Source organism: Struthio camelus, chromosome 7 (genome assembly GCF_040807025.1).
Source record: "Struthio camelus isolate bStrCam1 chromosome 7, bStrCam1.hap1, whole genome shotgun sequence".
Lineage (NCBI taxonomy): Eukaryota > Metazoa > Chordata > Aves > Struthioniformes > Struthionidae > Struthio > Struthio camelus.
In genome coordinates, this window is record NC_090948.1 from 15,654,398 (window position 1) to 15,667,789 (window position 13,392).

Genomic DNA, 13,392 nt, shown 5'->3' on the forward strand with positions numbered 1-13,392 from the left:
AAGGAGGATGGGGGAGAAAAAGAAAGAAAGGGAGGTGCTCTCACTTGTAACCAAGGTCCATGTGCTGCATAGGGGTGCTCTTCTGTAGCAAAGGCTCCTTCTACTCCTGTTGATACAAACGTGATTGCTGTATCCCCTGTAATGCTTTTATATGTAAAGTGCCGTCCATGTAACAGCCTTCCCCTGTGGAATAAAACACACGTGTGTGAACTGAGAGGTTGTGAGCTGCATTCAACAGAATGATGAAGATGTACTGCTGTAACTTCTGCCATCAAGTGTGGGGAACTATTTTGACAGCAGCAACCACTAATTTTTTAGGAATATATGAATGATTTGCTCCACAAAGCAGGTCACAAGCCTCTTTCTGAGGCAGGGATTTCCCGCCTTAATTGTAGGGCCTTGTATCAGAACTAGAACACATCTAGATCCCACTGCACACCTATCCTCATGATGTGCGTAAGGGCAGGGGACTGCCAGACCTTTCAGTAACATGAAGATTGCAGGAGAGAATCCAGACTCCACATCATGTGGCAATGTGAAAACACATTTCCAAGCAGGCTCATCAGTGGGGCCAAACTTATACACAGTGACAGCACCTGGCAAGCCATCGCCCTGGCACTTGACAAACATAATTTGTACTACTTCAGCATTTCAACAAAATGCCTAGATGATGTACATGCATGACCATCACAGTATCACTTACCTTTTTTTCATTCAGTGCTTTTCACAAGGCAAATCATGGCTCTGGTATTTATGTTCAGAGTCTGAGACACACATGCATTGCTTCCAGTATGGACCTGGAAAAATTCCAGGTAGGGTATATGGTGCCTAGCAACTGAGTCACAGTTGCTTGATGAGTTACTGCTGGTCAGCTGAGCTGTGGTAAGTGACCAGGGCAGACTGTTCACATACCCGTAATGCAAAATAAAATATGTTCATCTTGACTATCGCACTGGATTTCTCAACAGGCAAGTGTGTGCCTGCTGTTGATAACTCTGGCCCCACAGACATGTAACTCATTAAGCCAAAGTAACTCACTCAATTCCCTGCAATCATTTGCCTCTACCCTGCAGTTCATCTTTGTGTTAAGAACTACCACATTTGTCACAGGTATTTTTAAAAATAGTGCTGACTGAAATCGTGGAAACCTAGAGAAGTCAGTTATAGTGGTATGAGCAGCCTGAACCTTCAAAAGATAACGTGTAGAGCATGCACACAATGTTTTGTTCCTTCAAACATATAACTGACAGAATTTGTCTACAAAACACACTGCATGCAGAAACCACCTGCAAACAGGCTTTGTACAAAGACTTGCATTAAAGTCCACAAGTCAGAGCTAACAATTTAAGGGCTTTCTGTGACAGAATATGGTAACATATCCCTTGTTTATCACAGAGTTGCTAGCATCAGACTGATGAAAAAATCCCATACAAACCCTGTCCTGTTTCAGTACTCAAAAAACACTAGAGAAAATAAAAGGAATGAGAAACAATCTTACCATGATGAAAATACACATGCAAAGCATCATCTGTTTCTAATATGTTTTGGCAAAACATCCCAGCTCCGGCCTTTAAAGATCCATTGCATGCATGTCTGCATGGCGAAACACCGCCACAAGGCAAAAGCATCCTGTTAGCATAGAGATGAGGAGGAGGACAGCTTCACTCACCTTAGACAGAGGGGAATCAGTGCTCCGGACTCCTGGTTGAATTTCAGGTGTACGCTCTCCAGCTGTCTCGTGCGGATTAGCTCATGAGGAATGATAGCTGCTGAGCTCTCACTTTCTAAACTGTCCTTACGGCTTCTAGGAGAAGAGACAGAGCATCCATATTTAGGATTCCAGTGCTGTGAAAAAACACATGCCTATTTCCACTGTGATTCAGAGTGGTTGTGCAAAAATTGAAGGACACAGGAGCAAACTGCTATCAAGGCACATCTGAGTTGTCACCAAACTTTGCAGAGATGTAGGTTCCCTCAGATTACAGGTCCCAGTATGAAGTTCTTCACCTCGATTTGAAGACCTAGGACCTGAATTGATGAACATACATGGTACTCGTCTTCCCAGAATACAAGACATATCTTTCTGGGAAAAAACTAGACAAAAACTACACGCTCTGAGAGCCTGAAGCACTATAAAACGGCTTGGAAGAATTAGCAGATGTGTCTTCACCCTTGTGCTTAACCTTCAGGTTTTTTTTAGGCAACAGTCTGCTCGGAAAGGTCGTCCGGTCTTTTTTTGCCCTTGCTCGAATACCTTTGAGGTCTGAAGCATCCCTACAATTCCTCCCAAATCATTTCTTTCCACAACCAAAATTTTTCAAGTACCCCACCAGCATCAAGTGAAACAGCCACAATACACAATCTACGTGTGACGTGCAGGACATCTGCAGATTGCTCTCCCTTTGAAGTGGGGCTGCTTTAAGACAATGTAGGCTTTCTTTCTTATTCATTTACTCATTTCTGCAAGGCCAGTATGTTATGAAGCTATGACTAAAGGTTATATTGTTCCATGATTAGGAACTTTGCCAGACAGAATCCTCCAGATAATCAAACAGGTATATCTCAAAATAACTTGATCATAAACATTTTATATGTTCAAAGAGCAGCACTGTGATCCCTTATTTGATGGTACAGGATAAAGAAGGAAGGGCATCGTTCCTTTTACTCAGCAAATCTATGAATTTGGGATTGTGATCTATGAATGTGATACGCCTGACACATGGTTTATATTTATCTGCCTGGTGATCCATGCAAATTTAACAGAGGTAAGACTTTGTTAAAATAGTTTCTGTAGTACAGAATCACCAGAAGAGGTGGACAGGGAAAGGAGGGAGAAGCTGAGAGAAAGATGCCATACTATAACGTGGTTTTATCTTGCCAGACAAACTGAAACGAAACAAGGCTACCAGGCCATGGCTCCATTTATGAACATGGCTGAAACATGCCTGGATCCTTACTGAACCCAAGATGGGATCCATCTCGAACATACATCTAGAAAAAAATTGTAAAGAATCAGCGTAACCCTCAGAAGATGACTTTTTTGACTTACTAACTTATCTCCACGTGATTTTATGCACGAATGTTATCCCAAAATTATTCCCATCCACCACACACAGGCATACGAATAGAGTTCAGTGTGGCTTCCAAACCAGAACAGCCTCTGCCAAGTCACCAAGTCCCAGGTAAGCCTTTCACCTGGACTTGTAAACTGCCCACTCCGAAATGAGGATACCAACTAAACCCTTTGCTTGCCGTTATCTTACAATGCCTTCCTGCAAATATCCTGCATGCCCAGGACAGACATACGTACAAAAAAAATCAGAGCAGCTCAGCTCCCTGCAAAATAAAGAACCGCAGAGCGTGTCCCAGGTTCTGCCCTAAGAATACACAAAAGCAATAACGGACCCAGCAAAGGCATAGTAGATCAGGATACGGCGCGTGTGTGGGGTGGGCTGATGGGTTAACCCCAAAGCAAAGACATAACGTGCTTTGTAGTCTATAGGTGGCACTTAACGCTGTGTTTAATCTAGCTCAGCAAACATTTTACAGCTCTTTGTAGGTGGGGCCTTGAAAGAGTACAGTGGGCCAGCATTTTGCAGGCTGATTACCTTAGAAGTGCACAGTTGATTAATGATCAGTTAACCTTAAGTTAAGCTTTGCCTGAACTTCCTTATCAGATCTCCTATACACAGTGAGCTGTGGGAAAGTCAGCCTGTGGTCTACCGCTTCCAATCATTCATTATCAATCCCTACCAAAAGGGTCAGCCGTTAGCAACGCATGATTTTCATGCAGGCCATAAGCATGCACTCATTAAATGCAGTTCCTGGGTTTACGAACCCTGGAGCAGATCAGGAGTTACACAGCAACGTTATTGCTATGGACAAGAGACCATGCCCTTCTCACCTAGATTGGCTAAGCGTGCTGGGCACGTCCTGTAACACTCCTTCCCGGCTGATGAGTGCTGTACTTTCACGTTTCAGAAGGACAGCGGGTCAGAGGACAGTTCCGTATAATCCCTGGGCCCCTAACTCTCTGAGCAGAAGGTGGGTTTTCAGATTTCCACCGTGCTAGCCAGTACAGCCGCTAGCACAATGGGATCGCAGTCCCGAGGGGAAACAGCCTCCGGTTGCTAATGTAATAATAGGAATGACGACAATATTCTGGAGGCAAGAGGCAAAGCTTTCTAAGTCTTATTAGAAACAGCACAGGCTGTTTGTCATTACACACTCAAGAAAAGATGTTGACTAATGTATAACTATCAAACAGAACTGTCCTGACTTTAAAGCTGTCAATAATTATGACTTCATGTTAATAAGTAACCAGCCCTTCTGTCAAAAAGGTGAAGGAGTGAAGCAAAATGGTAGTTAATACTTTGAATGACATGAAATTATTGATCCTTTCCACAAAACTTTTCCAAAATAGTCTCAGTCTCTGTGTTTCTTGTTTCACTGTGGTGGAGCTCTTACAATTTCAGCCACATAAAGTTAAGGGTGAAACTGTGACAGCAGAAACCAAATAACCTTCTATCTCAGCGGTATCTTTCTAAACAAGAGTTTTGTGCACTGGGCACTTCTGGACTTGCTGTGAATTGTACACAACATATCAAGAGGTCACAGCGCTCTCTACGTGGAGTCAGGCTGTAGCATCCACTTTGCTGCCTCAATGGAAATTACAATCTCAGCCTCGAAGCCGAGGTGACTAGTCCCACCACCCCAGGAACGGACCTCCCAGCACTTGGTTCTAGCTACAGGCCCTGCTGCGGTTTTGTGAGTGTCCCTCAAGCACGCTCTCTGTGGTGCAAAGGTAGCAAGCAAGAGATGAGCATCCCATTGCCTAAATCCAGTTTGTGGGCTACTGGTCAGAGCCAAGCAGTGGCCGAGGAAAGGAAGTTGGCCCATACTATCTACAGAGAGGACTACTGTCTCCACTGCTTTTATATCCCGAGACACGTAAATTGATGAAAAGAAAATAGAGCAAAATATACCTAAGCTGTTTTCAGAGTGAAGGGTGTTAACAGGCTTTAAGTTTGTAAAAAGTCCTGAGAAGCTCAGGTGAAAGGTGCTTGAGGAAGGTCACAAAGGGGCCATGACTTTCAGACTCCAGAACATGTATCAAGACACAGGGACTCTGTAAGCCCCAAATTCTTTCACTGGAAATGGAAATCCTTGTACATGGACACTTGCAAAGGGTGATGGCCCAGATGAAGGGTCAGTGGGACTTCTAGAGTGTTATTAATAAAAAGCTCCGGTCATAACACGCTCTGCCATCCACAGCTTGTAGTTTTCGGCTTTAGAAGAAAATGTAGAAAAAGTCTGCTTTCTAAGACTAACATCTCTGATTTTATGACTGTCAGTTACCCATAAGCCTTTCCTTCCTCCACCCTATCACCAAATAAATCAGCAGCAAAAGCTGGTGGAGTTTTATTTGTTATGACTAAGATCTAGCTGACTATCATGTAAAATGTTGCAAACTTTCTCTATTCCAGATTTAATACTTCATCCAACCCACACAAAAAATTCATGTTTCTCAGTGTCCAGAAAAAACAAGTCTGCAAAAGCCAGGGCTGCTGCATTAGGAAAGGCTGTAGATTTAAATGGAAGCAGCATGCCGGAAATGCCCCAGTTTAAGGACTGCACATCTAGTGTTTTCTGAAAGTGGAGGGGAGTTGGAGGAGATTAAAGCGCATTTCCCTCTGATTGGGAGCTTGTGGGAGGTGTAATCGTGGGCAGTTGTCAGATTAATTCTTTAGATGATTACATTCTTTTTGTTTCTTTAAAGCTGTTTGTAGTTGGGTTTGATGTCTCCTGTTCTGGGCAAGTGTATTGCTGCAGTTACCAAGGTGACTTTAGCTGACTTTCAACTATTTTTTCCAGCTTCAGTTTCTACCAGTAGTCTGCTTCTGGGCAGAGAGGAGAAGGAGGAAATGATGGTTGCTAGCTTTGTTTTAAGTCTCGTGAATGAAGATTAACAGCTCCTGAACTTAACCAAAGTCATACTTGATTTTTTAAGCAAGGTTTCTGTGAGAGGGGTGGCCAAACTGCTGCAAAGGGGTCAAACATGGACTGCAGCCTCCCCAGATTTCTGTCAACAGGGAGGAAGGGACTGAAGAGACTACGTGCCCCAGTGTGCTGTGCTCCTTCTTGATGGGTGCAGCCACACGCTGGAACCTGTTGCCTCCTTGGGGCCCTCTCTTTGCATGAAGGATGAGGGTGGCTGCAACCTGCTTAATTTTATGCCAATTAGCAGTAGCCCTTGGGGATCCTGGAAAATCGCCAACACAATCACTGGGTTGCGCAAAGTTTGGATGTCCCCTCCTTTTAAGTCATGTTTATGGCAGCCTCTGCTCAGGCAGCCCCAATGGCAGTTACTTTATGGGATTCAAGAATAACCAGGTTGATCAGATTAAGAAATCCAGTCTTATTTATTCTTTCATTTGCATTTCGCTTTATGATCAGGGCGCTTGATCTCAGGGATCTGTTACTGAACCAGATCGCAATTCCCTCCCAAGCTCTGTCACTGACATGGAGCACGATTTCTCCGCATTTCCAAATTACCTCCCCGGTACTGAAATCACAAAGGAGAGGCTATTGGAAGCTGATCACGACAGGGACTCCATAGGAATGGGTGCCCACTGCCCCACTGTCCTGAGTTACAGTCACTGCTTGCTTCCCAGGAACAAAAAACCCTGTGCTATGAGTTGGCAAATGCAAATAATTAGTGCCAGCTTATACAGCCGAGAGAGACATTAGCCCACTTGTCTTCCCTCCCCCCCCCCCCATCCCCCGGCTATTTCAAGCTTCCTTATTCCTCAGTGAAGATAACAGTCAAAGATCACTTAAGTGCCTGCAATCTTCCAATGTCTTTGCCACAGCTTCCCCTGAAGGGCAAACTAGCAGTTGTGGGAACAAAGAGCCCTACAGCATCTTGGCACACAGACTTTTGACACAGACGCGTCAAAGACATACAGAGGCAAGTGCAGAAATGGGGAGGACACTGTTACACAGACCCTGCTGTGGTCACATTCAGACAAAGCTAGCTCAAGTGCTCAGATCTGGGTGCTCATCATCCTGGTTAAACCGGACAGCAAAAACGTATTGTATTTCCTGGCACAGAAGGGCTCCAAGGACAACGCCAGCAGCAATAATCTTCTTGCCACTCACATAACCCTTTGGAAAGCTGCATAATAACTACTGTCAGTGTTTGCAGGGGCCAGACTGTTCCAGACCTACAGCTGAACTGGGATTGAGAGATTTAAGCTGTGCCACCGGCACCCTGCAGACTCATGGGCAAAAGTGAAACAACTCCTTTATGCATCAGGTTCCCTATCTGTACAACTAAGATATTTTTCCACACAGGGGTGTTGCAAAGATTAAGTAAATGTTTGCAAAGCACTTTTGGATTCTCAGATGGGGAAAGCTTTGCAGAAGCACAACTTCACATGGTGACCACTGCACTTCTACTGACACTGGTTTTCCAGACATTTGCTTTCCTAGTTCGCCAGCTTGTCACCCAGCACTCAGCCTCATGCCGAGAGACACTCCCCGAAGTATATTGCCTCCCCCCCCCCCCCCCACAGCATTCCTTACTCAAGCAAGACACCACTGAATGGCGTCTCGATGAGAGAGTATGCCTAAATAAGCAGGACTGGATTGGAAACTTACTGCTTAGTGGTTGCAGAATCAGAAAGTCTAGCCAGAACTAGACAATTTCGGAGAACACTGAAATGCTCCCCTTTAAGTAAAAGTTTGCCTCCAAGAACTGAAGACAGGAAACCAGCTACACAGACAACAGTTTCCCTCTACCCAAGTAAAGCAGCAATTGAAACCTAGTGCAACTGGAAGCAGCAAAGTGCAGACTTGCCTGCACTATTACCGTAAGAGCTTCCTCAAAAATGTCCCTCAGATGGAGCTTGTTAATTTGCATTAACCTAATGCTATGCAAAGTATTTACTGAAAGAAGAAATCGCCATGCCCTATTTATCAAGTAAAAGGAACTACACAGAGTGAACCCCAGTCCTGCAAGCAGTAGCACGGTTATTCATCTGCTCCTAATTTGGCAGTAGAGCAGACTAGGTGCCAGTCTCAGGTTATCCCAGGAGGACTTCCGGAGCGACACAACTTCTCTCTTTTCCCACAAGAAGGGCAACAACCCGGGACGCTCAGTGCGCAGCACACCAGAAGGTCACATCCAGGACAGTCCTGCCAGCCCCACCTGCCAGAGGGTTGTTCCCTGGTCTACTTGCCAGGAACCTGCTTACATTTCCCTACACAGCTGGAAATTGTTCAGGGCTGGATAGAATTAGCACACAGGCACAGAGCTACCATATGTTCAGGGTTCCCTAAACTCAACCTGTTTTACTGCCTGGAAATTGAATGCAGATGGGATCTTAGATCTTTGGGCAAGTCCTGGGTTCCTGGACAAATGACCACTGCGCATGAGCGGCCCACCACTGATCCTGGGGGACTTTCATGCGCACTGCTGTCTGGGATTTCCCAGACAGCAATATGGGAACTGTGCGTGAGCTGCCTGTTGAATCACACTGCTTTACCCGTCTCAAGGAGAGGGAGAGATCTAAACAACAGAGAGAAGCTGGATAAGCATAGTGTTTTGTCAAAGTAACACGGGCTCGGGAGACCTTTCTCCACTACTCAAACCTCACCTGAGACCCTGGTGATGTGGGTGGGCATTACTTGAATCCTGGCACAATGAAGTGTACCAATTACCAATACTTCTAGCCTCAACTTATGCAGTGATGCAGTTTCCTAGCTCTAGGTTTCTATTCTGTGGCTCAGCAGACAGGAACAGTAGTGCTGTCCGAGTCAGCCAAGGGGCAGAAAAACATCACTTTCAGCAATGCTGCGTGATCAAGGGGACCCTTGAGGGGTGGAAAAGGTCAAGAATTCCCTGATCCCAACCCTGGCTCTCACTGCAACTGTGGCAAATTAACTCCTCTGTCCTCATCTCAGAAGCAGAGATACTGCTTACCTACCTCACAGGAGAGCAGAGAACTCATTGCTAGGGAAGATTAAAAACTCAGACCCAGAATTTATTACATCAAGAAATTAAACAGGGAACTAAGTGAGACTCTACAAGTGTCACTGATCTTTGACATCTGGAGCCTCCAGCCCACTGAGATCTTAACAGCAGCACTGTTTAGTCTGACATCTAGACTTTCCCTATTGATAACAGCTAACGGCATCCAACAATGGCGGAATCTGCACAGTTCAGGAGACTGGGGGCCTTGTGTTTTTGTCTGTCTGAATAGCACCTACCAAGCTGATGGGTCCTAAAAAATAAACAATGCGTCTCTATAAAGTACATCTGTATTCATACATGCCTCATTTTTCCAAGTAGTAATCAAGAGTATTATGTTACCTATGGTCAAAATGATTAGTCATGTTTCCAAAGATTAATCTACACGTTCTTTTGTTTAATGCTTACGAACTGATTTAATGGCTGCTTATGAACTGAGCTAACAGACATTTTGAGAAACAGATGTCCAATGCAGTTTCAAGCATTAAGAGTGCTTTTATTCATATCCTTAGGAGAAAAAGGGCTACACAGTCTACAGTAATAACACTAATGAATCAAAGTGCTACAGCTGCCCAACAGGGTTTTGACAGAAACCAGCTTTTTCTCAAAGGAATGTTTTTTAGGACTCTGGAACAGTGAACAACTGGTAATATGCATGCTTAACATGTAAGTATGTGCTTTGCTGGAGCCAGAATACTGAATTAAGCCCTATCTGCAACCAAACAAACATTGAGAGGCTTTTGTATAAGTGCTGAAACTGTAACAGCACAAAAATAGGGAGGTCGGTATGGATCCCCACAACTTTATACAAATAAACATTAAGAAGTTTGAGTGTTTCTTGTGTTATTTTGTGACACTGAATGCAGAACAGGTTGTCTGCTCTAAACCCTGATCGATTACTGTGTGTGGGTGGCAGGGCTGGGATAAAAGAAAGGGAAGAAAGCTACTCGGAAAGCAGTCAGTGGCTGCAAATCTATGGTAAATAAACAGCACATTCCTCTTCTGCATGAAGCCATTAGAGTCTATGTCAGACTTGAACACCCTAATGTCAGCTGGGTGCAAATTTGATGGCCTGAGGTTCTGCAGTGCTTCCTATGCAAAGTAGCTTTGGAACAACTTGCCATGCCTGACAGAGCACTTCTGTCAAGTTCCTGAGGAGCCCCTAATGCACCAGTTATTCACAGGGTCCTTGCAACGAAACACAGGTTTGATATTTTATGGTCTGATGTGTGCAGGATATGATTACACACAAGCCTGGCTCCCATCGGCCAGCACCTCGTAATCGTTAACATATTTATCCTTGTGGTGCGTCAAGAAGATGACATTGTTATTAGTCCCATTTTATAGATTCAGAACTGAGGCTCAAGAGCTAACTGAACTGAGCTAACTCAAGAGCCTTAGATTACACAAGATCTACGCTGAAGGACAGAACAGAGTCTCAGCTCTACCAGGCCCAAGCAAAGATGGTACCCAAAGGACTAGATCTATGTGCAGAGTTGTCCTCCATCACAGGCACCTACCTACAAGTCCTATGAAATCACTATATCCATACTAGGTTTTGTGCCTTTCATGTCTTAACCTTTGCCACCACAGGTACCTGTAGGTAACGTGGATGTAGATATACTACCGCATGCAAAAGCTGAACTCCTAAATTACTTCCCTCTACAGCAGTGGGAGATGAGAGACTTCAGATCATGCTTATGTATAAGCAGTAGGTTGTCCAACTTTGCTCAAATGCAGAAGATAGATGCTGAGACGGTGCATTAAAAAAGGCCAAGACCTACTAAGATCATTCTCTTTCGCTCCGTCTATACCAGGCTGTGCTGGAAAAAAACATGGACTGATAAGTGTTAGCCACAGTAAGGTTAACAACCAGGTCTGATTTAATTACAAGTTAGTTAGAGGTTGCCAGCACAAGCCACTCCTCCCAGTGAGGACACGGCATTGAACAAATGCCATTATAGCCGCTGTGTGAATCAGAGGAAGAAAAGCAACTCTACAAAGAAGAAAGACCTTTTCCAAACTCTGACTAGTCAGTAAGAACAGAGGAAGGTGGTGTCAGGAAACACTGCTTTTTAAGTTGAGACCTCCTCTATTGCTCAGATGCTAACTATCACCAGATTGACTGCAGGCAAGACACACAGCGGTCTGATAACTCTCCTTCCTTAATTGAACTGCTATTACGGAGAAAGAGGCTATCAGTTTCCACAGTGGTAACCACAGACCTCAGAGCAATATATTGATCTTCTAGGAGACAAACACTGGGAACCTGCCATGCCTACTATTCAAGCTTCAGGGAAGGTGGGTGCACAGCTGCTACAGGAAGGACAGATTTGCTACAAAGAGCACTATCATGGGTACGAAGCTCCAAGTTTGACCTACCTTCCTCTCTGTCTCAGAACCGTTAAAAACCCAGGTAAATATTTGTGAGTGTTCCGTCTCTGACCTCTGTTAACATTTCAGTACTCTGTCTTGAGCATATCTCTGTTTACCTTATCCTGGATAATATAAAGCTTTCTTATCTGAGCAAAGACTACTTCCCAGCAGTAAGGCTTACCCAGCAGCTGCCTCCCTGCCCTAATGAGCACCCCAAATATTTCTGGTCACCCCAAACCACTGTGAACAAAGGGCTTTTACTGGGCACGCGGATTCATGCAGGAGCCCAGTATCCCTGAGAAACGCTGTTCAGTACTTTTCAGCCTTCTAAGGCTGGGTGTGATCCTTGCAAATCACACAGTATCGTTACATTTTTCCAGTAAGATCAACCTTAGGCGGAGAAATACCACTCAGAGTCTGAGTCAAGTCAGAATCTGGCTCCATACAATTATTATATAGCAAAAATAACAGTAATAAAGCCATTTGAGATTTTTTTTTTTTTTTAAAAATACCACTACCTCATATTATTTACTAGTACATCGCATCAGCAATTGACAAAATACTTCCCCAAAGGACTTGGTAACTCAAAAATATTCTTAAGTCAGCCAAATCAAAAGTTATACAAAAAAAGGAACCAGAAAGAACATCAGGGTCCTAATCATGTACCAGGAATATTTTTCTCATAGAATGTTTGAACCAAGAATGAAACAGAGGAATTGAAACAGAGAGCAGGATGCTGTGCCTGCCTGGCACTCCAGGAAAGAGCGTGATGGTCTTTATTCTTTGAACAAGAAAGCACAAGTGTTCATGGGAGACTAGGAAACCAAAAAAAACACCAAGAGGAAAGAATGCAGCAAAGACACACGCGTTTTCTTTAGACTTTTTTAGATTTAGATGAAACCATTATAATTGATGGGAATAGATTTATCTAGTAACTGAAACATAGCCTAAGATGGGAAGGGGAAAAAACCCACAGAACCGAAGTGCAGACACAGCAAATGGCTGAGACCACAAGTGATTGCCTATAGATTCACCAAAGTCGAAAGCTACAGGCCTTGCCAGTCCCACTTTACTCCACCTTTTGTCTACAGATTATAAGATCCTAGGATGGTATTGGCATATGATTAGTGCCAGTACTTGCTTGCTTAAGCTAGACAAGATCAAAGTCACCTTGTCAAAAAAAAAAAAAACAAAAAAACAAAAAAACCCCCACCATAATATTTTAACCAAAAGGTTTGTATTGGTGAGTTTGAAAACAAAACGCTCAGGCAAAAATATCAAACACTGCTCTATTCCACCTAGCTCTCTGGATAGTACAGCACTGTTTAACCCAGCACATTTTAAAGGGCTCAGCCCAGTCTGACCTCAAACACTGCACTGTGAGCAGCAAGTCCTCTAGGACATAGTCAGAGCCACTCTGCATCAGCAAGGTTTGCCCAACATCTGTCTCAAAATCTGTCCTCCCGAGTATTAGCCTATTAACCCAGCCTGAGCAACTCTTTTCCCTGTATTCTTGCGCTTTGCAAGTATTTGCTGTTAACTTTCCTCTCCCCCTGTCAAGTCTTTTCCACCCAGCTTTAACCCCCCCCCCCCAACTCTGAGCTCTTTAGCCTTCCTCCTCCTGTCACCTGAGAGCGCAGAATTAAACTTACGGTGCTCGGTCATGGTTCAACCCATTCTGTCTTTGTGCATTTATTGGAGGTAGAACAGGTTTGCTGTTAATCTCAAGCCCTCTTCGCAAAGTCTCCCTGATTTGCTCCGTATCTGCAAAGAGAATTTGTTTAGCCTGATTTACTGTCCCCAGAAACATTGCAGACGCAATAAGGTGTCAGCTTTTCCTAAAAGGCCTACTTCTATGGTGTGTTTCATCCAAACTCTTCCCCTTCAGAAAGAAGTCAAGGGATAAAATAAGGCTGAATTCCTAACAGCCCTTCTTCAGTTTAGAAGTTACTTCACTGTTGTTTCGGGCTGCTATGTTATGT

General features: G+C 44.1%; 1 protein-coding gene across 2 annotated transcripts in view; it reads right to left on the reverse strand.

Moving 5' to 3' along the window:
- The window catches only part of SUFU (SUFU negative regulator of hedgehog signaling), a 102,495-nt gene that overhangs the window by 23,854 nt on the left and 65,249 nt on the right, over window positions 1-13,392 (reverse strand). For both annotated transcript variants that reach the window (XM_068949791.1, XM_068949790.1), the window contains exons 8-10: window positions 13,063-13,174; window positions 1,670-1,804; window positions 45-183 (exon numbers count right to left, since the gene is read on the reverse strand). In XM_068949791.1, the coding sequence (XP_068805892.1) occupies window positions 45-183; window positions 1,670-1,804; window positions 13,063-13,174 (386 nt within the window). The remainder of the gene's footprint in view (window positions 1-44; window positions 184-1,669; window positions 1,805-13,062; window positions 13,175-13,392) is intronic.